Below are 26,122 nucleotides of genomic sequence, written 5' to 3'. Positions count from 1 at the left end.
AGGTATTTAGAGATAGAGCCCTGGAACCCAGGCGAGAATAGTAGGCTGGATCGGTAGACCTGGGAATTGCTTTTAAAATACAGCACGAAGGAGGGCACATATTGCATGGTGCACTGGGTGTTAAACGCAAATAATGAATCATGGAACATTGCATCAAAAACCGGGGATGTACTGTATGGTGACTAATATAACAAAATAAAAATTATAAAAATAAATAAATAAATAAATAAACAAACAAACAAAATACAGCACGAGGTAGAGCTGCCTCCACCTCAGATGAGGCCCATGTGTGTGCAGGGCGTCGCTGGGCCACCCCAACACTGCCAGAGGGGACTTAGGAATCTCTTAAAGAAGTGGTTCAGAAGGTGTCAGGTGGCAGAGTTACTTCTCGAATAAATTTTTTTCTAAGCAGCCACACTTACAAATTTCTTCTAAGTAAGTATACCGAAAGCAAAATGACGCTTTGGGTTGAGCTACCAATTTTTATACATCTTCTGCAGTTCGCCCAAGTTAGCTCACGTTGCCAGCTTCTGTCCTTCCAGATCGATGCGTTTAATAGCGTCTGTCAGCAGTGGCTGCAGAGCAGCATTTTGATGGATCCCAACAATTTTCATCGGAATATGCTGGACGCCACTAAGGGTGCCAGGGGCGCCAGCCCCGGAGGCGTTGCTGACCGTCTTCCCAGCAGAGGTGGCCTGGCTGCAGAGAGACTGAGGGGGCAGCAGCTGCCAGTCGGTTAACAGACGAAGCCCTGAAGATGATGGCTGTGTGGCTGTGTGTACCCGACTAGTGATTTCCGGTATTTTAAGCCGAGATGTACGCTCTGTGATGAAGGAGAGTCAGCTGATTCTTTCTGGAGTAATGAATGTGTTCAGGAACAAGAGCCTAAGAGAGTCTGGATTTTTAGGCAAATTAAAAATCAGAAAGCTTTCTTTACACAAGCGACAAATTAGAAGGTAATTAATCACATTAAATGAGGATTCACCGTGGAATTCCTTCAAACAGCCAGTTTCCCTCATCACTTAAAGAATTTGATTAACATTCATTAGCCTCTTCTATCATGCATGGTTCCTCATACTGATTTCAACTGATTTAGTTCATCATAAGGAATATTGCTGCAGAAAAGATTCACTCCTACAAAATAACAGGGTACCCTAATAGCACATAAACGGGAAATAAGATTTGTTCCTATTTAGCTTCCATTCTTCATACCTTCATGTGAGCTATGAGCTTGCACGTGTAACTGCAAGCTCCTCATGACCGAGGCCCCTTCTCTTTCCTCAGGGAAATAATGGCGACTTGGTTCTCTATTCCCCTAGGGTAGTATGCCTCTCTTTTTTCCCCTTTGCTCATTTGTTGTGTTTCTTAAATTCCACAGGAGTGAAATCGTATGGTATTTGTCTTTCTCTGATTTATTTCGCTTAGCATAATACACTCTGGCTCCATCCATATCATTGCAAATGGCAAGATGTCATTCTCTTCTATGGCTGAGTAATATTCCAGTGTGTGTGTGTGTGTGTGTGTGTGTGTGTGTGTGTGTAGCACATCTTCTTTATCCGTTCATCAGTCAGTGGGCACTTGGGCTGCTGCCATAGTTTGGCTATTGTAGATAATGCTGCCATAAGCATTGGGGTGCACGTACCCATTTGAATGAGTAGTTTTGCATTCTTTGGGTAAATATCTGGTCGTGCAATTGCTGGATCATAGTGGGATAGTTCTATTTCTAACTCTTTGAGGAAACTCCATACTGTTTTCCAGAGTGGCTGCACCAGTTTGCATTCCCACCAACAGTGCAAGAGGGTTCCCCTTTCTCTGCATCCTCACCAACACCTGTTGTTTCTTGTGTTGTTGATATTAGCCATTCTGACAGGTGTGAGGGGATATCTCATTGTGGTTTTGATTTGCATTTCCCTGATGATGAGGGATGTTGAGCATCTTTTCATGCCAACACTGTTAAGTTTTTAAACCTGTTGTTTAGGAGACAGTTTAAAAGGCAGAAAGAGAGCTAAAGCACAGAAATTATAATTAATTAATTTAGTGTGTTATTAGTAGTCTACCAATCCCTTTCACCTCATTGTTTATCTGCTTCTGTCTTAGTCTCTTCAGACTGCTGTAACAAAATTCCACAGACCGGGTAGCTTAGAAACAACAGAAATTCATTTCTCCCAATTCCTGAGGCTGGGAAACCCAAGATCGAGGCACCAGCATTGTCGCGTTCTGTTGAAAGCCCTCTTTCTGATTCACAGCTTGTGTCTTCTCTGCATCCTCACAGGGTGGAAGAGACTGGAAGCTCTGTGGAGGTCTCTTTTATAAAAGCACTGATCCATTCATGAGGGCCCACCCTCATGACATAAGCACCTCCCAAAGGCCCCACCTCCTAATGCTGTCCCGTTGGGGGTTAGGACCCCCATGTATGAATTTGGGGGGGACACAGACAGCAGACCATAGCACCGAGCTTTCAGCATACTTGGAAAAACAGATGATCTGTGGGGAAAAAAAGTGGTAGAGGAGGAACCACAACTGAGCTAATATCAGAGGTCTTTGAAGGCTCAGGTGCAGAAGGCATTAATCATCAACACGCACGAGGGAAAAATGGAGTCCCATTGCAGCGGTCAGTGGAAAGGCTGGATGAAACACAAAACCCATTTCTATCACTTCCAGTATGCCTTCTTCCAGAGCAGGCACTCCAGAGGGATTTGTTACATTGGACCTAAGCAAACAAAAGTCGAATTGAGTTTTTAAAAAGTAAACTGCTAAGGGAAGCCTAAAATTTAAAAACAATAGGAGGGTGCCGTTCTGGCGAGTGTGTTCTTGCTTCTCCTCCCGGCGCTGATGAGGGCAGGCCAGCTGGTCTCAGAGGAAGGACAGGCAGGTCCCTGGTGCTTACTCGGTGCTACGCTCTCAGCGATCGAAGCAGGTCAGCCTCATTCATGTCATATCAAGATTCATGGTGAAACTGCCCCAGAAGTTTCTGAATGTTTTTTTCAATAAAATGGAAAAATACAAATCACCTTTAGCTGGGTTTTTTGGGTTTTTTTCCTCCCTTTCTGAGGCATTCCGTAGGTGTGGGAGGCAGCTCGGCTTTCACAGGCATCAGCCTAGTGAATGCCTCCAGGATCTCTGGCAGGTCCTGCTGCCTGTCGCTTCGTTGAAGGATGTGGGGAGCACTCCGTCCCTGAGGCTCACAGCTGATGCCATGAAGAGTGATAGTCTCCCTCTGATTGTGTCCATAAAGTGCCTTTTGCAAATTATTAGCAGATTGAAGGAGGTAAAGGCATTTGGGCTCAGTTTCCAGTTAGACAGAGGTCAGCACAACAGCCTAATATTTATTGAGCCCTTATGCTGTGCAAGGCGTTATGATTGGCCTTTTTACATGGTCTGTCATCTGTATTACAAGTAATGCAAAACCTGACCAATAGTGCCTTAATCCCCAAAGGGATTTATGTTTTATTTAACGGGAAGTTCGGAGATAGGCAGACCAGTCTTGGCTTGGCAAGATCAACAGTATCGTTAAGGAGAAAGGCTCTTCCTTTCACTTTCATCCCTAATGGATTGACTTTCATCCTTAGCTTCACAAGATGGCTGCCCCTATGCCAGACATCACATCTGCATTAAAGTCAGGAAAGAGGGGGAAGGAGTAGGTACCATGGGAATTTCCCTTTCTTATATATTCCTTTTATAAGGAAACAAAATTTTTCCAGAAGTCCCTTAACCTACATCCCAGCAATCCCTCTGTGCAAAACAGGGACTCACAGATACCTCTAGCTCCAAAGGAGGCCAGGAAGGGAGCATTTAACTTTCCTAACTTTCCTAGCCTCTATGGGGAGGCAGGTAAGAGGGGATGGAGAGTGGATCTTAGCTTAGTTAAGCAACAGTGTCTGCCTTATATGGATTATTGATTTCATCCTCACAATAGCTCTATGAATGGAGTACTGTAGTTACCCCCAGTTTGCAGGTGAAAAGACAGAAATTAAGAGACTTGCCCAAGATCAAGCAGCTAATAAATGGTTTGGCTTATAGCTTTCACCATAGCAGGCAGCCATCTAGCAAGATGGTTAAGAAGGCAAGTCACTGAGATAGATTGCTTTCTAGACTCTGAATCCAAGCTCTACTTCCTTTTAGTTATATGTCTTGAGGGGTTATTTAACCTCTTTTCACCTTGGATTGCTCACTTATAAAATGGGGATAACTTTCCATTTATGGTGAAGATTAAGTGACTTAATACTTGTAAAGTGCCCAGAAAATTTGGCTTGGAATAAGCACTAGCAACCTGTTAACTAAGAAGCTATGAAGACGGCTCATTTCTAATAGCCCTAAACTGGAAAGAACCCAAATGCCTCCCACTGGCAGAAGGGATCAATAAATCGTGGTGTAATCACACAGCTGAATACCATGCAGCAGTGAAAAAGGATAGGTTATTAATACACACGGCAACACAAGATAGTCTCACAGTGGGTGAAAGAACCCAGACATAAAAGAGTACGCACTGTATGCGTCCACGCATGTGAAGTCCAAAAACGGGCAAAGCTAATCTAGGGTGATGAAAGTCAGAATAAGAGTGACCTTTGGAGAGTGACGTCTGCGAGAGGGGATGAGAGAACTTTCTGGGCTGCTGGAGAGGTTCTGTATCTTGATCTGAGTGCTGGTTATGCCGGTATCTACACATGTAAAAATTCATTGATTTGTACACTGAAGATTTGTGCATTATACTGCGCGTATGTTATACTTCTATTTTAAGAGTACGTAAACAATTATAAAAAGAGAAAAACAGAAACGGTGATGCATACCTGTTTACGCTGACTGGCATTTCTGGAGGACACTCTTAGAAAAAAATGGTGGCAGGAAGAGTCAGGAGGGCTACTGGTCTTCTCTCAGAAAGCCTCTGCTTCCCTCTTTCAGAGGATACTTCCTCTGAGTCATGTGCCCAGTCATGGAGATATGTTTGCCTTGGAGCCATCCTTGCCCTCTTGCCTGACCGTGGGTGGTCACGGGTGAGCTTTACTGGTGAGGCAAACAGAAACACAACATCTGATGGCATTTCTTGGGCATTATCCTGTAATGAGTCAGATCGCCTACTAACTGACCCATACAAATGCCAGGATGCATCAGTCTGGGGTGCCCCCGAGAACTGTCCTTCCGAAGGCAGACTGCCATGGAGCTGACCACCTACAGAGCTCCAGCTCTTCGTGTGGAACAAGGGGTCACGGATGGTACCCTCGCTGACCTGGGGACGATGTGGGGGCGGGGGGGGAAGAGGTGGGCAAGTACATTTAGGCTGAGAAGGCAGTGGTGCCCATGGCCCGGGGCTGCCTCAGCCATCTGGGCGGTTCAAAGCCTGAAAGAAGATCCTCTGAAGACGTTCAGAGTCAGACCAGGATAATATTAGGGGCTTTCTTACATTTTGTAGTTTGCAGGGGCTACAGGGGATGGGAAATAATCTATTTGTGATTTGGGCTTGTCAGGGGTAGGGTGGAAGGAAGGGTATGGCACCCCTCAACCAGGCAAGAGACCACTGCAGTTTATAAACACCCCAAACACAAAGACCTTTTTTCTGTTCAATCCCATGAAGATATATTTTTTTTAAATTTCGGAAATTGATAGAGCAAACAGGAGAGGGACAGGATGCTGAATTGTGCCTCCAGGCCAGAGGTGTGGCCAGCAAGCACTCCCGTGAATGTAGGGAAGAGAGAATCTCAGCCTCAGCTCTGGGTAAGGAGAGGAGTGGCTGTCTCTGCTTAAATTTGGTCACTGCAAGTCACCCAAAGTGCCACCTGCACCCCCTCCATCCCTTGTGCTTGGGAATGCCTGAAAAGCCTGCCCTGAAAGTGAGGCCTGGGGATGGGTAGCCTGCCCACCAACTCTGCCTGGGAAATATGTCCGGGGCGGTCTCCATCCTGGGTTTGGGTGGGCCCAGGCCCAGCTCTGGCCTGCACTGCCCCAGGAGATCCCTGGCCCCACGCGTTCCCAGGTCACCAGAGGGATCCTCTGGCTGTGGGCTGCAGGGCCCTGGAAGGAATGCAGCCTGGGCCACAGACACGAAATAACGTAGAGCAGTACATATTTAGACAACCTCCGTGTGGACCTTTGTGTGTGCGCTTGTGCTGGACCGCACAAATGTTGGGACGGGACCTATGGAAGGGAAGAACGAGAGAACCTGACGCTTGTTCAGAAATCCCCCCCCCATGGAGGTCTTAGACTGTCTTCTTCTGTCAGCCTACTACACGCACTGTACACGCCCATATTGCCCTCGACCACAAAGCAGCCAGCGAGAAGGTTCTCGCCCTCCCTACATTGTCTCTTTCTCTGCACTGCTCCACCCTGAGGATCCCCAATAAGGTACCTTCGGAATTTCGGGTACCTGTTGGCATCCTTGCTTAGCACAGCCGCTTCCTGAGACCAGGCATCACAGTCCCCACGCAACCAAAGATAATGAGTTTTGGGGGGCATCCGACTGACAAAAGACAGTTGTTGCTTCTGGGGGAAAGAAAGAACATGTTATATTTTTTTCTCCAGGAAGCACAACCTTCTTCCCAAATGTTATTCTGTCATTAGCATTCCCAGCACCCACAGGGAGCCTGGTGATATCATTAGTCCTGACTTTATGGAGAAAGAAATGGAGTCATACACCAGGTCTGTAGGTTCTCATTTGGTGGCTCAAAAACAGAAGCGCTTTTCCTCTTTTTGGACTAGGATTGCATCTCCTTTCCATAAACAAAACACTCGGGAGAATATGGCTTTTCTGCTTCAAACAAGTGTCTTCTTAAACACAGTTTGATGGCTGTGGGGCATACACATTCTGTCTAGACATATGATAGCCTTCAAATACCATATGGTTGGACCAGGCTCTGATTAGTGGTGGTTCTGCAGAGGTTAGATGAATCTTCTGGAGTGGTGGGTGCCCTCAGTTGGGAATTTTTGTGAAATTCCTTACGATGGCTTCACTCAAACTAAAGAACACAAAGACCTAGTATTGATGTTAAAAAATATCTATCATCGTAAGATTATTTTTACTCTTTTTCTGTCTCTTGAACAGAAGGGTAGCTCAGTGAAGAAATGCTAAGGCCAGCCTGGGTTTGGGCCAACTGATCGATGGCCAGCGTCTCCAGGGCTGGTAACTCAGGTCTGTATCATGCCCACAGAGAGGAAATCTTTGCGGTCTCCAAAGTGGAAACGAGCAAGCAAAAATAGCAAACATCTGTTTGGAGACCCATCTACAGTTTCATATTAGCTGATGGTTTTTATGGAACTTACAGACGGATCAAAGGGAAGACGCATTTGTGCTATGAGGGCCCAGCCTATAAGCCAGAGAACACTTCCGTTTTTCAAAGGGTAGAGAATCCATGTTTTCACTCAGTGAATATTTACGGAGTCCCATATCTGTGCCAGGCACTAAGACACAAAAAATAAGCTGCAGGCCCTACCATTAGGGCTCCCAGACGGATGGGAGACCAGCCTGGAGAGACACCATGGCTCGGTATAATGTGTGCTACAATTAAAATCTGTGTGAAGTGCTGTGGCCCCATCAAGTTGGAGGCATGTCACAGAGGGGGTAAGGCTCTCGAGTTCTCAGAATCGGGATGGGGAGAGGGATTTGGGGTGGGAAAAACAGCACAGGCAAAGGCAGGGAGGCAGACGGTAGGGAATAGTTCAGATTGCTAAAATATGTTTATTTTAGGAATTGTCTGAATTCCTATTAAGAGCCAGGCAAGGAGGATGCTTGGTGAGCAAATCCACTATGGCCCGTGCCCCGTGTGCAATTTGGAGGCTGGAGAGGGAGGCGTGCATTAAACAAAGCTACTTGTAAGCAATCACATAGTTAGCACGCCAGTGTCAGAGCTATCCGGTTAAGGTCAGGGGTGCTCTGAGCCCAGGAGGGCTTGGGGGTGGGGGAGGGAGGGATTTAGCAGGAGAATCAGCGAAGGCCCTTCAGCTAACACTGGCATGATGAATAGGAGTAACTGGGGCAGAGAGGAGAGAGAGCGCTGTTTAGGCAGAAGGAAGAGAATTAAGGGAAAAGCCTGGTGTGTTTGAGGGCCTGGTGGGGAGCAAGGCTGGAGGGGCAGACTGGGGCTGGATCACGGAGAGCCTTCCAGGCCTTGCTTATGAGGGAGCAGAAGGCTAGCTGAAGACAAAGCATAAGCTGACACCCTGCAACCTTCCCCCCACCCCACGCCCACTCCTGGGTGGGACAGGCGTGACATTCTTCCAGAAATCTCCCAACTATCTTAATGTTAATACCTTGCTAGAGGGGAAAACAACCTTAACATGACAATGGCAAGGCCTCTGGTATCTTGTAGGGCGCCTGGGTGGCTCAGTTGGTTAAGCATCTGCCTTTGGATCAGGTCATGATCCCAGGGTCCTAGGATTGAGCCCCCCACATCAGGCTCCTTGCTCAGTGGGGATCCTGCTTCTCCCTCTGTCCCCCTCCCAGTGCTCTTTCACTCTCTCTCGCTCTCTGTGTCAAATAAATAAATAAATAAGATCTTAAAAAAAAAAAAAGAAAGAAAAAGCATATGAAAGTTCTTTTGAAACCTCTCTTTCCCTTATTTCCCCCAACTCCCGAGTATACACTCACCACCCCTCAAGACCCCGGGGCAGCAGCTCTTTCTGCCCACAGGTCCTATCCCTGTGCTTTCATAAACCACCTTCTGGCACCAAAGACGTCTCAAGAATTCTCTATTGGCCAACGGCTCCGGACTCCACCCCACCGAACCTCACCTATATTACAAAACCACATCATTGCTGGGGACTTGAAGTTTTAGCCTCAGGTCAGGGAGAAACCAGTGCAGGCTGCCCGTCCTCCTCTCAAGCCTCAGAGGGGTGTGCTGTGGCCCCCTTGGCCTCTCAGGAAGCTCATGGTGGTGGCCGTCTGGCTAACCTTAGCAATCATTTAGCGTGCAGCCCTCAGCAGCCATGGGGCCTCTGCCAGGCAGGCCTGGCATGATCCGCGAGACCACAGGCAAAGGCAACACACAGCCTGACTTGGCAGCAACGGAAAGGGCCTGGCTGCGTTTTGATCGAGTTTCACTGAATTTGCCAAAGCTTTGTCACATGTTTCCTCAGGTACTTGACAAGCCAAGGGCAGGAAAGGACAGGTTGGGGGTGGTGGGTGGATGATGGGTAAGCAGCACCGGCAATCAGGCTACCCGGGACTCTGGCACTGGCCCATGTTGCTGCTCATGAAACCCAGGAAAAGGTGACAGTTGGGGGCGTTCATTGTCCACTGGCTGCCAACGCGGCCGAATGGCGCTGACACCCGGGCTGGCCAGGAGGCGGGAGCACGTGTGCAGAATGCAGCCTCTCTACCCTGGAATATCTCAGTACAGGGAGAACTCACCTACCCAAACCTGGAGGCCCCCTGATCCCTTCTCCTAGCAAAGCAAGAAACTGGGGATCGAACCAGACACCTTTCTTTCATACGTCAGAGAGACAGCAACTCTGGTATTCGTCTCTCCCATAAAGGACAATGTACAGGGAAATGAATAATTTCCTTTCCAACTAAGAATCTGCTTTTCTTCTGAGCAACAATCTGCCAGCTCTTCTTGCAACATAAAAGCTTCAACCTGACCAAACTTCAGGAAAGGCTGCCATTTGTAAGCTTCCAAGGAGGAATTTCAGATTAGCTGAAGTTGGCCATTATTCCCTAGAGCTCTCATCTGGGCCAAGTCTAAGAGATTTCCTTCCTTGAGTCAGCCCATTTCAGGCACGTAGGCCTGTCACTCCCCAGGTGGGGCACCACATCTGGCAATGTCACTGTTTTGGAACAATGCACATTGACCTCTAATTTATAGAGAGTAATGTGTTCGATTTCTTCATTCTGATTTTTCTGCCATTTTCTCAAGGAAATATTAGAACTAATTCTTTTCTTTAGGGGAAAGTGGCTCTATTTGGAATGGGAAGGTGTATGGGGCATTATTTCAGCTGCCCAGCCTCCCATGGGCTCCCCCTTGCTTACCCTGTAATGGCGGTTGCTGCAGTACATTCTACCACTCTTTTCGAGTCAAGGACACAGTGTGGGGGGAGGGGAGGTTCAGTGTCAGAGGTGGACGCTCTAGTTCTGAATCTCTCCCTACAGGTTTCTTTCTGGGCCACACAGCCCCAGCTCCCACTCTTAGAAGTATGAGTTCCCTTACACCACGTTCTGCGTCCTTCCTCCATGTATCCTATGAGGAGCTGTACTCACTTACCTCATAGCCCCTTTCTAGCTCTAAAAAAAAATTTTAATCCTGAGAAAGTGTACATCCTTATGTGTTTGACTTACTCAGTTTGATATTCCTTTGGAAACACAAATCCATCATGTGAGAAAGCAGAATGATACTTCCTCAGACTATCTCCATGATTCTGAACGTTGAAGTCCTAACCCCCAAAGTGATGGCATTTGGACTTGGGGCTTTGGAGAAGTGATTAGGATTAGAAGAGATCGTGAGGGTGGGGCCCTCGGGATGGGATTAGTACCTTCAGGAGAAGAGACAGCAGAGAGCTTGCTGTCTCTCTCTCTCTCTCTCTCTCTCTCTCTCTCCCCCCATGAGCGCACGTGAGGAAAGATCATGTGAGGACACAGAGAAAAGGTGGCCACCTGTAAGCCTTGAATAGAGCTCTCATCAGAAAACACCAGAAACTGAATGGGCCCACACCTTGCTTGGACTTCCCAGCCTCCAAACTGTGAGAAGCAGACTTCTGTTGTTACAGCCGCCCAGTCTACGTGGGATTTTATTCTGGCAGCCTGAGCAGAGGAAGGCAGCAGGCGTTCCCTGGGATAGTCCTAGCAGGCCTTGGATGTCTTCATGCTGAAGGAAGACCGCCCGTCACGCGATCAGAGTGCATGGAATATGCACCATCACATAAGACGCTTCTGATGCCTTGTTCGAGTGAAGATGCCCAGCTCTGTCACAGTCTCCTGCACTGTTGTTTTGTTAGGATTAGGAATTGCTTGAACTGGACTGTAAAGTATTTTAAATAAGTACTCAGAAGGTAGCCATGGGAGATGAATGACCACCTCCAGTTCTCTTTGGAAGCAGAAAGGGTAGGAGTTATAAAAGTGTATTCGTCAGAGTTAAACAAGGAAAGAGATATTTCTAGCAAGAAAACCAATTACTGGAGCATGTTCTTTCCAGCACTATAATGATGTTCATGGGCCAGCTTTTCAGCTCCCCTGGAAATGACAATGCCAGTGTCACCCTGAACGTATACACTTTAAGTGGCATCTTGTGTGTTCTCATCCTTTCAAAACCAACTCAAATGTCCTCTCTTCTGTGACTTGTCTAAATGTCATTTGAAAATGACATTTGTATACTTCTGCATGCCACGGTCCCTACACAGGATGTACCCATCTTACTTCAGGGCTCCCACTGTAACCTGCTTTTACTTCAGTGAGGCACTTACCACATCATATTACAGGAAGCTGGGTGTCCTTTCTGTCCCGCTGGATACTGAACTCTCAGAGGGCAAAGCCACAGGCATAGGAACTACTCAGTAAAAGAATGAATGAATGAATGAATGAATGCTCCTTTGTGTATGACTCATTCCTCATGTATCCCAGCTTCCAAAGGCTCTGAATCGGCTACCAGACTGAGACCGTCTCTGCCTCCTTCTGCCCGTCTATTTTATGATACTATCAACAGGAGTTAAACATAGTCATTTTGGGGTTTTCACCACAGAATAATGAGCCATGGGAGCTACCAGGATGCAGAGCCAGTCAGCTCCAAAGGTCACATATGAAGATCCAGCATTTTAATAGTATTTCCCCCAACTGTTGTTTTTGTCCATATTTTAAAGATCTCTTGCTCTGTATTCGTTCTGAAATCGTTGACACTTCAGAGCTGCCAAAAGTCCACTATGGCACCATGGACTATCATGTGGCCTAATTTAGGTCTGCCCTCCTATTTACTAGGAGAGAAACTGTCTTATAGTTTATGGTCCTGACCAACTCCTTTTCAAGAAGATAAAACCAAGTACTTTGATAACAATTCAAACGTTAAATTCAGTTAAATATGAGAAAACTGTTTTCAGGATAGATTCTGTAGCACAACTTTTCATCAGCTGCGGAGTCTACCGTGCCCCAGAATGAAGAAGTAAGCAGTTCTCCCCCAAGTGTCTGAATGCATCCACGTACATCTTCCCCTTCCTCTGTGCTGGAATCTAGCCCATGTTTTATTCCTTATGAAGTTTGATCATGGATGGCCATTACCCGTATGCTACCTCCAAGGAAATCTCCTCAGAGTATGGAGGGTTAAAGAGTTGAAGACCTAACATGACATCAGGCATGGGTATGTGTCATGGTAGAATGACAGAGCATGAGGCTGACTTTGCAAGCAAGGTTCCTGTGCTCACATAACACCATGTAGGCAGCCATTCCTGAGGTAGTTCTGATGGATGTGGCCACACTAAGTGATACGGAGAAGAGAATAGAGAGATTCTGGAGTATTTTTGGATAATGTTCTTAAGTTAGTTCCCTTCCCCTTCCCTCCTTCCTTCCTCCCTCCCTCCCTTCCTTCCTTCCTTCCTTCCTTCCTTCCTTCCTTCCTTCCTTCCTTCCTCCCTTCCCTTCCACAAGTACTTATGGAGCACTTACCATGACCTAGGCACTGTTCTAGGCTTGGAAGAAACAGCAATGAATAAGACCAGGTCCCTGTACCTCATGGAGCTTACATTCTGATAGAAGAGAGAGATAATAAATAAATAATAACATAATTTCAGGAAGAAACTTCTATTTTATGAAAAAAAAATGAGCAAGGGGTGTGGTGGTTCTTTAAGAAAACGAACATAGAATTACCTTATGATCCACTACTTCCGTTTCTGGATATATACCCGAAGGAATTGGGGCCAGGGTCTCAAACAGATATTTGTACCTCAGATTCATAGCATTATTCACAGTCACCAGAAGGTAGAAACAACTCATCAAAGTCCATCAGTGAATGAATGGATGAATACAATGTGGTCTATATATACAACAGAACATTATTCAGCCTTAAAAAGGAAGGAAATTCTGACACATGTTACAATATGGATGAACCTTGAAGACATTATGCTAAGTGAAATAAGCCAGTCACAAAAGGACAATATAATGTGACTTTACTTACATGCATTACCTAGAGGAGTCAAATTCATAGAGACAGAAAGTAGAATAGTGGTTTCCAGGGCTGGGGAGAGGGAAAAAGGGATACTGTTATTTAATGGTACAGAGTTTCAGTTTGGGAAGATGAGAAAGTTCCGGAGATGGGTTAGTGGTGATGGTTGAACAGTAATGTGAAGGTACTTAATGCCACTGAGCTATACGCTTAGAAATGATTAAAATGGGGCGCCTGGGTAGCACAGTCAATTAAGCCTCCAACTCTTGGTTTCAGCTCAGGTCATGATTTCAGGGTTGTGAGATCGAGCTCCGATCGAGCCCAGCATCAGGCTCCATGCTCAGCATGGAGTCTACTTGAGATTCTCTCTCTCTCTCTCTCTCCCTCTGCCCCTTCCCCCACACCCCACACTCCCTCCCTCTCTCTCCAATAAATAAATCTTTTTAAAAATGGTTAAAATGGTAAATGTTATATGTATTTTAACAATTAAAAAGTTAATTTTTTAAAAAATAAGCAAGGAGCTGGAGTAGGAATGATTTCAGTTAGGCTCATCTGGGAAGGCTCCTCTGAGGAGGAGGTGGCATTTGAGCAGAGACCAACCTGAATGCTGAAGACAGCATGGGGTGATATAGGGGATTAGTTTGGAATTTTGTTCTAAGTGCAACAGAATGGCTTTGGAGGGTTTTGACTAGTTAAAGAACATGCTCTGATTTACCACTTTAAAAGCTCATACCGGCTGCTATGTGAAAAATAACTGAAAGGGAGAAAATCTGGGAGGCAGAAGACCAATGAAGAGATGATGGCAGTTGTCTTGGCAAGTGACTGGTGGCTCAGGTGGTGTCAAGATGATGGGGGAGGTGGGGAAAAGTGGTTGGGTTGGGATATATTTTCAAGGTAGAGTCATCCTGATTCGCCAATGGATTTGATATGGGGTGTGAGGGAAAGAGGTGCATTAAGGGTGATGTCTCCGTTTTTAACTGAGCAACTCAGTGAAAGGGGGTGCCAACCACTGAATGGAAATGACTAGGGGAAAAGCTAGCTGGGGGATGGTGAGGGGCATGAGGACTCCATCAAACGATGGTTTACATAAAAAGTGAAATCAAAATCCAGGACTAGCTGAGTGATACACATAGAAGCCATTTATTAAGTACCTGAATGAATGAAAGAATTAATTAGTTAATTAAATGGAATGTGTAAATGGAGGGAGGAAGGAAGGAAGAAAGGAAACTAATTCTAAATGTTCTAAAATGTGAAGGAGAACATTTTGCAAAATGATATGACTGTACAGACCCCAAGCTAGAATTTGAAAGAACTCGGTTCCAGTCCCAGATAACATTTCCAAACCTCAGATTCCTCCTCTCAGCTTTTATTCTGGGACTTCTGCCTTTCTCCCTTCACAGGGAATGTGTTCACATCTTGACTCATCGCACCAGCAAGCCTATAGACCTGGTATCACTGTGCATGAATGCGAAAGCAGAGCTCACAACCTCTGGGGCAGGGAACAGCCAATCCATCAGCTCCGCACTCACCAACCACGGCTTCCCCACCCTCAGCACACGCCCTGGGCATCCCCGCAGGTATTGGGGTGCAGGCCCCATAGCAATCCAGACAATTCCCAGGAAAGGTCAGTTCCCCAGGGAGTCTCACTTTTTAAGGGCACAGTTGTAAGCAAGCAGGAGACAAGATTAGTTCGTTCCATGGATTGGCCAGACGTGTGTTGACTGACCCACTCATTGTTCTTCCTGGGCCTTCAGGCTGGTTCCCACGGATAGTCACAAAGAGAGGAGGGAGCAGTTAGTGGGCAGAAAATATTCACAGGGGGCGCCTGGGTGGCACAGCGGTTAAGCGTCTGCCTTCAGCTCAGGGTGTGATCCCGGCGTTATGGGATCGAGCCCCACATCGGGCTCTTCCACTGTGAGCCTGCTTCTTCCTCTCCCACTCCCCCTGCTGTGTTCCCTCTCTCGCCGGCTGTCTCTATCTCTGTCGAATAAATAAATAAAATCTTTAAAAAAAAGAAAATATTCACAAGTCACCTTCCCAGTTGGTAGGGCACAATGCAAAATGAGGAAGACGTGCGCAAATGCTGTGAAGCAGCCCCGCCTGCGAGGCGTCCATCCACTAACCACGTTTGTGCTGGCTCTTCCGCAGGACTGAGGGTACAGAGCCTGCCTACGGCAGCCCCCCGGCCTGGTTCTCTTCCGGCAAACGCTCTCCCTTCCACGGCCGTCTGGACGAGCTCTCCACAAAGCCCTCCTGCCTCCCCGACCAGTGGCACGCCCAGCAACTCGGTCTTCCCAGTTACGGCCTCGGCCCCAGCACCTCCAGGCCCCAGGAACATTTCCACAGAGCCCAGAGAAGAGGAGACGAGCAGCCCAGCGTCTCACTGGGAAGGCACGGGCACAGAGCCCTCACCCACCAGCGGTGGCGTGCCCTTAACAGCCACCCCGTCAGAACACAGCGCAAGCACTCCCGAGGAGGCAGGCGGGCCACCGACAGGGTCCCAGCCCCCCTCTGAGGCCCCCGCCGAGTCTCCCACCCTCAGCTCCCCTCAGGCTCCAGCCTCATCACCCCCACCCCTACCAACCTCACCCCCGGAGGTTTCTTCCGCCTCCTCCGCCAGCACCAGTCACAGCTCTGCTGAGACCAGCACCAAGCCCACGGGAGCCCCAACCACCCCAGAGTCCCCAACAGAAGAGCACGGCTCTGCCCACACGCCCACTTCCCATGCCACAGCCGAGCCGGTGGCCACAGAGACAACGCCCCAAGCAACGGCGCCAGCCAAGGTGACCTGCGTGATGATCGACATCGAGACCACTGCCTCCCCCGGGGTGATCATGCAGGAAGTGGAGCACGCGCTAAGCTCAGGTGAGTCTCGGGCCCCAGAAGGCGGAGATGGTAAGAGTGCAGTGCCATTAACGCCACACTACTGATTTCAGTTTGAATTTCGGGGTGCAGAGCCTGCGCTCAGGTCACAGAACTTCCACAAAAGGACAAACTGGCTTTTAGTCACTTGATTAGCTTCCACATGCTATCTCACTAATGGCCGCCGGGCCTTACGATTTGCCTTCACATATGTCACAGAGAACGTCAACGGGGGAGACAGTATGAACAGAGGGGGTAACTGCGCAGCTCTTGGCCAAGCTTCCTGGGTTTTAGTTCTGGCTTCTGCCCTTGGGCAAGTGACTTCATCTTTTTGTACCGTTATTTTTCCTCATCCGTAAAATGGGGACAAAATAGGTTCTGTTGGACGGGATTCTTGTGGGGATTAAATGAGATGACCTATGAAGTGCTCAGCACAGTTCCCAGCGCGCAGTCAGCACTCGGGAAATGTCAGCTCTTGGTATTTTGCGTGGTGTATTAACGAAGTGCTTACCTCATGGAAACCAGTCAGGCCAAGTAGGATGGGGGGAGCGGGAGGGAACTTGCTTATTCTTTATAGTCACGGATATATTACTTGGGAAAGATGATAAATTTTACAGGACATCACATTCGTTTTTATTCCCCCAGCAGTCCTCTGAAGTCAGTATTATTCTTATCTCGATTTTGCAATCTTGGAAATTACGGTGAAGAGAGATTTAGGGGTCTCTTCTGAGGTCACATGCATCTGGCATTGACGTAAAGATGGTAAACTTTAGGGTACTGGGCAGGAAAAGGCTTTAGTGGGAGCGTCTGGTCTCCCGAGTGAGAAACAGTGAGGTGAGAACAGCCAGAAGGTGAAGGGGCAAACAGAGCTGCGGCCCCTTCCCTGGGGAATGTTCAGAACACAGCCACACGACCAGCTGGGGTCAAAGGCATGGCTGTGCTGACGAGAAATGAACATCTTTTAACAAACAGTCAATAAGCAACCCCTAAGAACAGAAACTCCCATGAACAGTAGAAGTGGGGAGACAGGGCTAAGATAAACAAGACATGATTCCTCAGGGAAGAGCTCACAGTTTACTAGGAGATGAAGTCCCAAAGAATTGTGTGTTCTTATTTCAGAGGCCCAGTATATCCGCGAGAGTCCCCACGAGAGAGAGAGATACAATCACACTGGGACAAAGGAATTAATCACAAAGGTCTTGGCTGGGATCTGGGAGAACTACAGGGGAGCGTAATAGCAGAGCCGTTATGAACCAGGCCTAGGAGGAGGGAACAGTCACCAGAGCCTGGAAAGAGTCTTGTAGAACAGACCACCTTGATAGAAGCAGTGACTCTTGGTTGAGAGACACCACTGACTCAAGGTTCATCTCCTGGGAGCGAAGGAAATTAATCTTCCACCCTCCCTGTCTCCCTTCCCCCTGAGATGCAGCCAGAAGCGAAGAACAGGGAAGCCACCACGTCCTCCATCCAGGTCAGCCTCCCGGAGGGCTCATCAGGGAGCGAAGCGGAGAAGGCTGGAGAGGGCACGGCCAAGTTCAAATGTTGATTCTCTGTGCAGCCCCCACCCCCCCTCCGGCTGGCACTCATCACACAGCATTTAGATGTGCACTTTGTCTCCACACCAGGCCCACGCCCCCACTTGCTGCCTGACGCTCACCGTGCTTCCAGCATGCAGGGACCATCTTAGCATGGACCCAGTCCCTGAATGGAGTGCGTGCTGACTTGACTCAGCATCGTACGGACTCTAGCAAAGGGGCCAGCAAAGTACAGGCTCGCAGGGCTCCTGATCTCTTCTCTCTGTCCCAGTTCGGGCCCTCCCTGCCACCCCCTGTGACACTGCTTCTTCAGTCTTCTAGCTGGTCTCCCTTTCTCCACTTCCTGTCCCCTCCAGAACACCCCAGGCATGGTAGATCCATATTTCTGTGCTCAGACTCTGAGCTTGGCATGCAAGAAATCTCCGTAATCTGACACAACCTACTACTTTCCGCGAGCACCCTCGTTCCATGGACTGGATTAGCTAAGATGGTCCAGACCCAGCATTCTGGCTTGTGTTGTACAACCTGTGACTTCCTCAACTCTAAGCCAGCAGGGTCAAGAGGCACAAAATTAGTGACAGACCTGGATCATGAGCCTTTATAGTTCTAGGGAATACTGCACCCAGGAGCAACCCCAGGGCGAATTAAGGAAGGACTGAGGGACTGACTTGAGAAGACACATGGGGGGCAGGGTGGAGAGAGAGCGGGCCAGGGTACATTTCATAGACCAAAAAGGATTTATCCTTGTGATCTAGTAAATCAAGAGATATTTTCTGTGTGTCTCCCAGTATACTGTGCTTGAGGCAAAGGACAAGACCCGTCTTTGAGATTTCATAGCTTCAGTAGAGAGAAATGGCACAAATAAGTCTTCATGCCACTACGATGACCACATTAGTTTCTCATCTGAGAAGGAACGGAAGTGGGTAGAAGGATCTTTGAGCAGATGGGATACAATCTCTTCATTTCAAAGGTGAAGAAATTATGTCCCAGAAGTTTGGAGTGCCTCGCCCAAGGTCACACGGCCCAGTGGCAGAGCTGGGCCCGGAGCCCAGACCCTGAAAACCACAATCAAGCCTTTCAGCAGGCGGGGATCGCTGCGCTGCTCTTTCCCCAGCCCCGCAGGCCCGCGGCACCCAGAGACTGTGCTGGCAGATTAATACTTGGGGGTGTTCTCGTTTGGAGCTCCTTGAGCTGCCTTCATAATGGCAGTAATTGTACCGCACTGCTTTTAGCGTTTCGTCTTATTGTGTATGAAGTTCACGTGGCATATTTTTATTCATCCAAGGACTCGTCCACTCGACACATATCTGAATGTGGTCACCAGTGAATAATTCTAAAACAAGGTAAATGCCATGGCAGCGACATGTGAGTAGGGGCTGAGGGAAGGTTCCCTCCATGATGGAGGGAGCCCGTGAGCTGAGTCCGAGGAGAGGAAGGGAATTTGGACCTAAAGAGAGACAGGGCCAGGAAGGTTCAGGCACTCGTGTGCAAATGCTGGGAACTGGTGGTTGAGAATCCGCCCAGCATGGCAGTTACCAGAACTGCTCTTGCGGAGGAGTCCAGCGCCCTCCACATCTGCCAAGTCTAGGGGTTAAAGTGAGGCCCGGCTTGACCCGACCTATCAGCAGCATTGGCCAGGGACGGTCACTGCCCTGGGCTTTGAATCCCTGTCTCCCCCTGACCTCCAGGACACATCTCTCAGGTCTTCACCTGCCTGGCTGAGCACTCCTTCGCAGTCTCTGCTGCCTGACTTCGCCCCTCATCTCCTACACCGGAGCACCCCAGGGACTGTCCTCCTCTGTCCTGACCTCTCCACACTCAGTCCTGAGATGATCTCATCCTGTTGCAGGACTTGACATGCCATCCGTATGCTGATAACTCAGACAAATTTCTATCCCTGTTTTGTGTCAGTGAACTAAAGACATGTATATCCAGTTGTCAACTAACTCATATCTCCACATGCGTGGCTCATGGGCGTCTCACACTGCATATGTACACGGTGAGTTCCTGATTTCCTCAGCCCTCCGTCTGCAACTCCCTCACCCTCCAGAAACCCTGGGCTAGTCCTGGACTCCTCCTTTCCTCACAGACTCCTCTTGCAGCCCATCAGAGCCCAGGCTCCTCTCAGCTCCCTCGCTTCTCTCACCGGTATGGCTTTAATATTCCTATAATGGATCCCTACTAGCTCTCCCTTGCCAGAGAGATCCTTTTAAAACCTAGGACAGACCCTATCACTCCTTGGCTCTGACCCTTCTGTTGCTTCCCCTCTGAAGTACAGCCAAAGCCAAGTCCGTGTCACACCTGCAGTGCTCCCACGATCTAACCCGTGCAGTGTCTCTGCTGTCTTCTCTTCTTCTGCTTTCACCTGCAAACACACCGGCAGCCTTACTGCTTCCAGAACATACTGAAGACACTCTCGCCTCAGTCCTTTGTACTTGCTGTTCCCTCTGCCTGAAATATTTTCCCTCTAGGTCTTTAATGTCTCACTCTTTTTTACCCGTCCAGATTTTGTTTGGCTGCCATGCCCTCAGTGAGCCTTTCCCCTTACCCCTGTGTGAAATAGTCACCCCATCACTGTTAATCCCGTTACCCTGACTTATTTTCCTTTTGATTACTTACCACTTTCTGACTTTATCTCATTTATTTAGCGAGTGGGTGTCTGTTTTCCACCATTAGACTGTCAGCTCCATGAAAGCAAGGAATTGGTTCACAAAGAAGATGTAGGTTACATCCCCAGTCCCTAGAACAGAGCCTGACACATGTTCAATATGTGAATGAAAGAGTCAGTCAACCAATACCAGAGAAGTTGTTTAACCTCTGTGAGCATTTGTCATCTCATCGGTAAGATGAGATAAGGATAGTATCCCCATGATGAGATTATTGTAAGGTTTAACTAAGAAACTTACAGGTTAGTGGCTGTAGACCAATGGCTCAGTCAATGTCTATGATTGTTATTTCACTATGATTTATCATCATCATGATTATTGCCATTTTGCTTTTGTTACTATTATTTTTGTTGTTGTCATATTTATCATAATGAAGAATGCCCACCATCTTCAACAAACTCTTACGGAGCTTTGACTATGAGGCAGGCATCTGGCTAGATACTGGGGATTTGGCCATGAATAAGACATCACTGTCCTCATGGAGCTTACAGTGTAGCGTGTGCACAGCATGGCAAGTAGCATAGTTTGGTGGGTCCCAGACTGCATGGAGGGGGGACTTGCAGAAGCAGGAAGCAAGGTCTCAGGACAAGTGTTAGAGGAACCTGAGTAGCAGGATGAGGGGATTTACTTTACTTGCCAGACCACTGATGGTCATCGACAGCTTTGGATCGGGGGAAGGAAGTGCTGAGAATTATATTTTAAGGATAGTCCTGTGGCAGCAATAGGTACGGTAAGTTGCAGGGCGTTCAGTACCGGAAACACATAGATCAGTTTCTACCTGGTTTCCAGTTTGCCATTGCCACTGATAGACCATGTCGCTTCATTACTCTGACTTTAAGGGCTCTTAGATATAAACCGAATACAAGAAAGGCAGTCTTTCAGGTCCTTTTGGCTTATCATACCAGGAAATTGTGTATCGCAATTATCCTCTGCTGAAGAAATGAGATCCGTATTCATAGAGACTTACTGAGAATATACATGTTCTAAGAGTCAAGCTAGCAATGGACAGAGGTAAGCCACTGGGTGATCTTCAGAACATTCCAGTTAGGTGATCTCGATGGTATCTGTTCTACCAAAGAGATTCAGTAACTTACTCAAATTCTCACTTGAGTGACCAGACCAGGATTCCAGTTCCGTTCTCCTGACTGACCTTAAGTCAAGCGTTCGTTGTGCTACAGTGATCCTACCTGAAGTGACAGAAGTGAAAAGCTGGGGGAGGACCGATGGCCTCCATCACTACTGTGGAAATAAGCCACGTGGGATGTTGTCAAAGGCTGCGTGTGGCCAGCCGAATCTAGGGGGCGGGGCTGCCTGTCGGGAAGGAAAGCAGGTGGTAGTCACAGCCATCTGAAAGCGGCCATGCAGAAGAAACGAGTTTTAGTTTTAGTTTTTCAGTTTTTGTTTTGCTTTTAAGGAAGAGAGACATGATTTGTTAAGTTTGGGTCCTCTTGTGTTATTAAATCGGCTCTTCAAGGGTGGACACTATGACTACGATATGTTTTGACCCATGACCCAAATTGAAGGGTGCCGTGTGCAATTCAGTGTGCAGCAGCTGCTTGATGGATTGACTGGCATTGCACGAGTTATACTAGAGATATCTTCAATTCTTGCAAATGCAAACCTTAAAATTATAGTCACTTTGCTTATTGCAGAGTGGATATTCTCTTTTGTCTGTAAAAGCCAACTGTCCACTGGCCTTACTGTGCCAGCTTATACTTCCCATTACAAAGCGAAGGCCATGTAATTGTGAAAACTGATGAAGGTCTTTGAACTTTCAATTGCTAGTCTGAACCCCAGTCTTTATTCGGGGTGAACTGTGCTAATAAATACCCTTCCATAAAGGGCATTTGTCAGGCACAGCCATCTAGACAGCCCTGCATCCATACCTGCAAGGGACTTTTAGCTCCACGTGACATTTCCTTATTCCATGATTAACTTAGGACAAGCCATAGATTTGAAAAAGAATGAAGTCCTAAAAAAGGTGGAAGTCTATTTTTTAAAGTACACATGGAAAAATTTTAGGAATAAAAAAAATGTATATTGTGGTAAGTTAATGACCATCATATTTAAATGATGTATTAAAATATGTTAAATATGTTAAAAATATATATGATTTATTAAAAACACATAAGTGGGAAGATCATCTAAAAGAATGTTAAACATTTACTGACCAGATTCTTTTGGAATGCCCAGAATGTGTCAGGAAGTGAGAATCCTGAACGGCATTCTATCCCTCCTAGGCTCAGTGGTACAGACATCCTACTGTTGTGCGTGCCCAGGCTTGGCCTCTTATACTAAATGGTGCTGCCATCTTTTCATGTCACTCCTTCTTTACTCCCTACGCCCTCTCCATCACCAAACACTGTTGATTTCGAAGTCTTGGTAGCTCCCAAATTCATCCACTTCTCTTCATTCTCCCTCTCATGTCCAGGCTCCCATAATCCCACTGTGATGGTCCCTTCACATGCTCACCTGCCCCAGTCTCCTCATCCTGTCCATTCTCCACATGGCAGCCAGAGGGATGATTAGACACAGATCTGCTCAGGTCACACATCACCCAGCTACCACCTGCATCCCAGCCCCTGTGGGGCCTCCCACAACCCTGGGGATGAAACCCACAAGCCCAAAGAGCCATGCAGGGCCGGGCTGTGCCTGCCATCCTGCCTCATCCCACCCCCCACCCTTCACTCTCTGTACCTCCCACACTGGGGTCCCTCCGTTCCATGAACATGGTGATCTCCCTCTTGACACAGGGCCTTTCCTCATTAGAATGCTTCTCCTGGAAACCCAAAACACATCCCTTCAACAGTTAATTCCAACTCCTTCCAACTCAAAGATCACCTGTTCAGGAAGCATCTCCTGGCCCCCAGTCCCGCTCTGGTCTTCTGGTTACAAACGGTCACAGTTCAGTTGTATCTCTTCTTCACATTTACTCCTGTGGCTCTTTGTGCACTGTTACCCTGTGTTTCCAGGTACACGAGGGTGGGGCCTTGTCTGTGTCTCGTATATCCTAGCACCTAACAGTCTGGTTTAACGACTAAATGTCAAACTTTAGACAATAAATCCACGTATTTTCTTAGCCTCATAAACTCTGACCTTTGGATTGAGAATGAAGAAAAACACTTTGACCTATTGTCTTAATCTCTCTGAGCTACGAGGACCAAAATCCCATGGGCCGGGTGGCCTGAACTACAATGTAGTTTTCAGAGTTCTGGAGGCTAGAAAGCACAAGATGAAGGCACCTGCAGATTTAGTGCTTGGTGAGGCCCCCTGCTTCTTCGTTCACACACGGCCACCTTCTTACCATGTCCTCACATGGCAGAAGGGGGCACAGGAATGCTCTGGGGTCTCTTTTATAAGGGCACTAATCCCATTCATGAGGGCTCCACCCTCACAGCCTGTCACCTCACCAAAGCCCCACCTAATACTATCATATTAGGGGTAGGATCCAACATGTTAGTTGGGGATTGGGTGCAGACATTCAGTTCATAATACCTGTGCACACAGATTACCACCCCCCCAACACACTGCCATCATTAAAGACCGTCTAAAGGGTTCTCTGCTGCCACAGTGGGTTTCAGCCCAGCCCCCTTCCCACCACACCTCTCTTCCTACCCTGCTGACTCCCTCCTGCCTTTGGTTCCCATGGACTTCAAAACTGATGAGATTATGGATTGCTATAAACCCTCACTCACATTTTAAAAAAAATTTTGTGCCCACTTTTTGAAACTTAGGCTAAACCTCAAAGCTTGTGAATCCTGAGTAAATTCCCATAAGGAGCTTCAATGATCAGATTTTATTTTAGGTAAAAATTATTCTAAATTCTTGTCTCTACTACTTTTTCTCTCCTTTGGTTTACTTTTACTACCTAAATCTTAACCTGAAATCTGATGATGAAATATTTCCAAAATATCCTTTGAAAAATATATGTCAAGGTAATAAAACCAGCTAGTTATGATTTATGTTGTTACCTAGTAGCTAGTTACCATTTCTGTTGTTACCTCGTAGCAGTTCAACTCCCTCCCATATTTTAATTGTCTCAGTATCACCTTTCATCACATTTGGATAGTTTCTGTCTCGGTGGAACACTTTCTTATTTTCTGTTTCAAATACTTTCACCAGTCATATATGACTAAAGTGATTATGGAAATGCTTCACTGAGAGAGTGGGAGTTCGCTTATAAGCATAGCTGATATCATTAATGAATCTACGGCTTGCTGTCTCACTGGAGAAACTGACTGGAATAGACTCGATTCTATATCCAGACCCTTTACCATAATCTTCTCACTCAAAAGATCATGTCTTTTCATTATCAAATAATAACAGGAAAGTGAAAATGGATCAGCACCAATCCGTCATCTTTATCAGATAAGAATCTAAATATCCCACCCCAGAGTATTGACGGGGGAGCATTGCACCAGAAGAACACATGATGGATACTTAATTAATACTGCCCTCAGCATGCCTTGTGTCTCTGGTCTTATGAAAGAAAAATAGTGGCCAATAAGAGACAGCATTTCATTTAACAGTGCCTTGCTTTTATCATCAGACTCATGGCCTTCAGGTAGGAACCATAGTTTCAAAAATGAAGGGGAGGGGCACCTGGGTGGCTCAGTTGGTTAAGTGTGGGACTCTTGGTTTTGGCGCGGGTTGAGATCTTAAGAGTCATGAGATCAAGCCCCCCATCCAGCTCCAAACTCAGCACGGGGTCTGCTTGAGATTCTCTCCCTCTGCCTCTTCTCCTTGCTTGCTCTCTCTCTCTCTCTCAAATAAATAAATAAATAAAATCTTTAAGAAAAATAAAATAAATTTTAAAATGAAGATGAATTCAGGTTAAGATCATAAAATCTCAGTCAGTCCATGGAAGCAGGCCATCAAAAATACTTTGCCATATTTCTGTTTGGAGAAATTGTGGGGTCATTTTAAAGCCAGGCTCTGGAAGGATAAGAATATTACTAATACCACAAACTTTGGCATCAGGCTGCCTGGTTCAGATCTCACTGGCACCACGTGCTGGATGGGAGATGTGAGCAAGTTTGTTCATCGCTGGGTGTCACGTTTTCCTCACGTCTAGAATGAGGGCTGTAGCATTGCTGTACGTGGCGTATAGGCCGCTTATTAACTGAAAGAAGCATATGAAGTGTCTCTTGCGGAGTTCACAGGAAGTACAGGTTAGCGGATTATTATTATTACAGGGGGCAGCCAGCTCTTCGTGTGGTACCAACAAGGGTTTGACTCTTCTAGACTTTGATATTCTTAACTTGAAAAATCAGAATGCTTGTAAAACACTTGAAGACTCCCAAAAGGATTATTACTGTCCATCTTAGGTAATAAGGATCCATTTAAGTACCTATCTATAACCCAATACAGAAAAGGACAATCAAGAATGTGAAAGGGAAAAACAACTACGTTCACATTTGAAATAGTAATGCTTTCATGGAACTTGGAAAATGCAGAGGAAAGGGGTAAAGAGTACACACGACTAGAGATTCCTAGCAGGGAGAAAAGAAATCTTGTGGGGAGCCGGGCTGGGGGGTAGGATGCAAAAGCTGAGCCAGGACTTCGCCAAGGGCCCACCAGCAGCGGAGGAGAGAAAAGTAGGAGCTAGGGGTTGCATTTGTCTCTTAACTGGCCTCAAAGTTTGGAAATTATTTTCTTTCTAAAGTTTTTAACCTTAGGGGCCTGCATCTGGGAGAAATTAAAACTTGGTAAAATACAGTATCCCGAAGCAGGTTTCTACCTGGCCTTGGTGACTCAGGACCTGGAGGCAAGGCTTCTGCAGGGATCCCTGAACCCTTGGGCTGCAGTAATTACACTACTGTCACTGCCGTTGGCCAAGGTGTTGGGACAGGTGGCCTCTGTTCCCCACCCATATCCCATGATAAAAATCACAGATTTGCACACTGCTTGGCACACAGGGTTGGGACTCTCTTTCGGGCTCTGAGAGTTTCCTTTCCTTCCTTCTTGCTCCTGTCCCCTGAACCAAGGAAAT

General features: G+C 47.1%; 1 protein-coding gene across 1 annotated transcript in view; it reads left to right on the top strand.

Annotated features, from left to right (window-relative positions):
* PARM1 (prostate androgen-regulated mucin-like protein 1) overlaps positions 1-26,122 on the top strand; it is a 103,890-nt gene that overhangs the window by 51,353 nt on the left and 26,415 nt on the right. Inside the window, exon 2 of the mRNA XM_040625116.1 lies at positions 15,216-15,932. Coding sequence (XP_040481050.1) covers positions 15,216-15,932 — 717 coding nt within the window. The remainder of the gene's footprint in view (positions 1-15,215; positions 15,933-26,122) is intronic.

Source organism: Ursus maritimus, unplaced genomic scaffold (assembly GCF_017311325.1).
Source record: "Ursus maritimus isolate PB19 unplaced genomic scaffold, ASM1731132v1 scaffold_8, whole genome shotgun sequence".
In the NCBI taxonomy this organism is placed as follows: Eukaryota; Metazoa; Chordata; class Mammalia; order Carnivora; family Ursidae; genus Ursus; species Ursus maritimus.
Note: the sequence above shows the minus strand (reverse complement) of the source record. Positions and strands in the feature narration are given on the sequence as shown.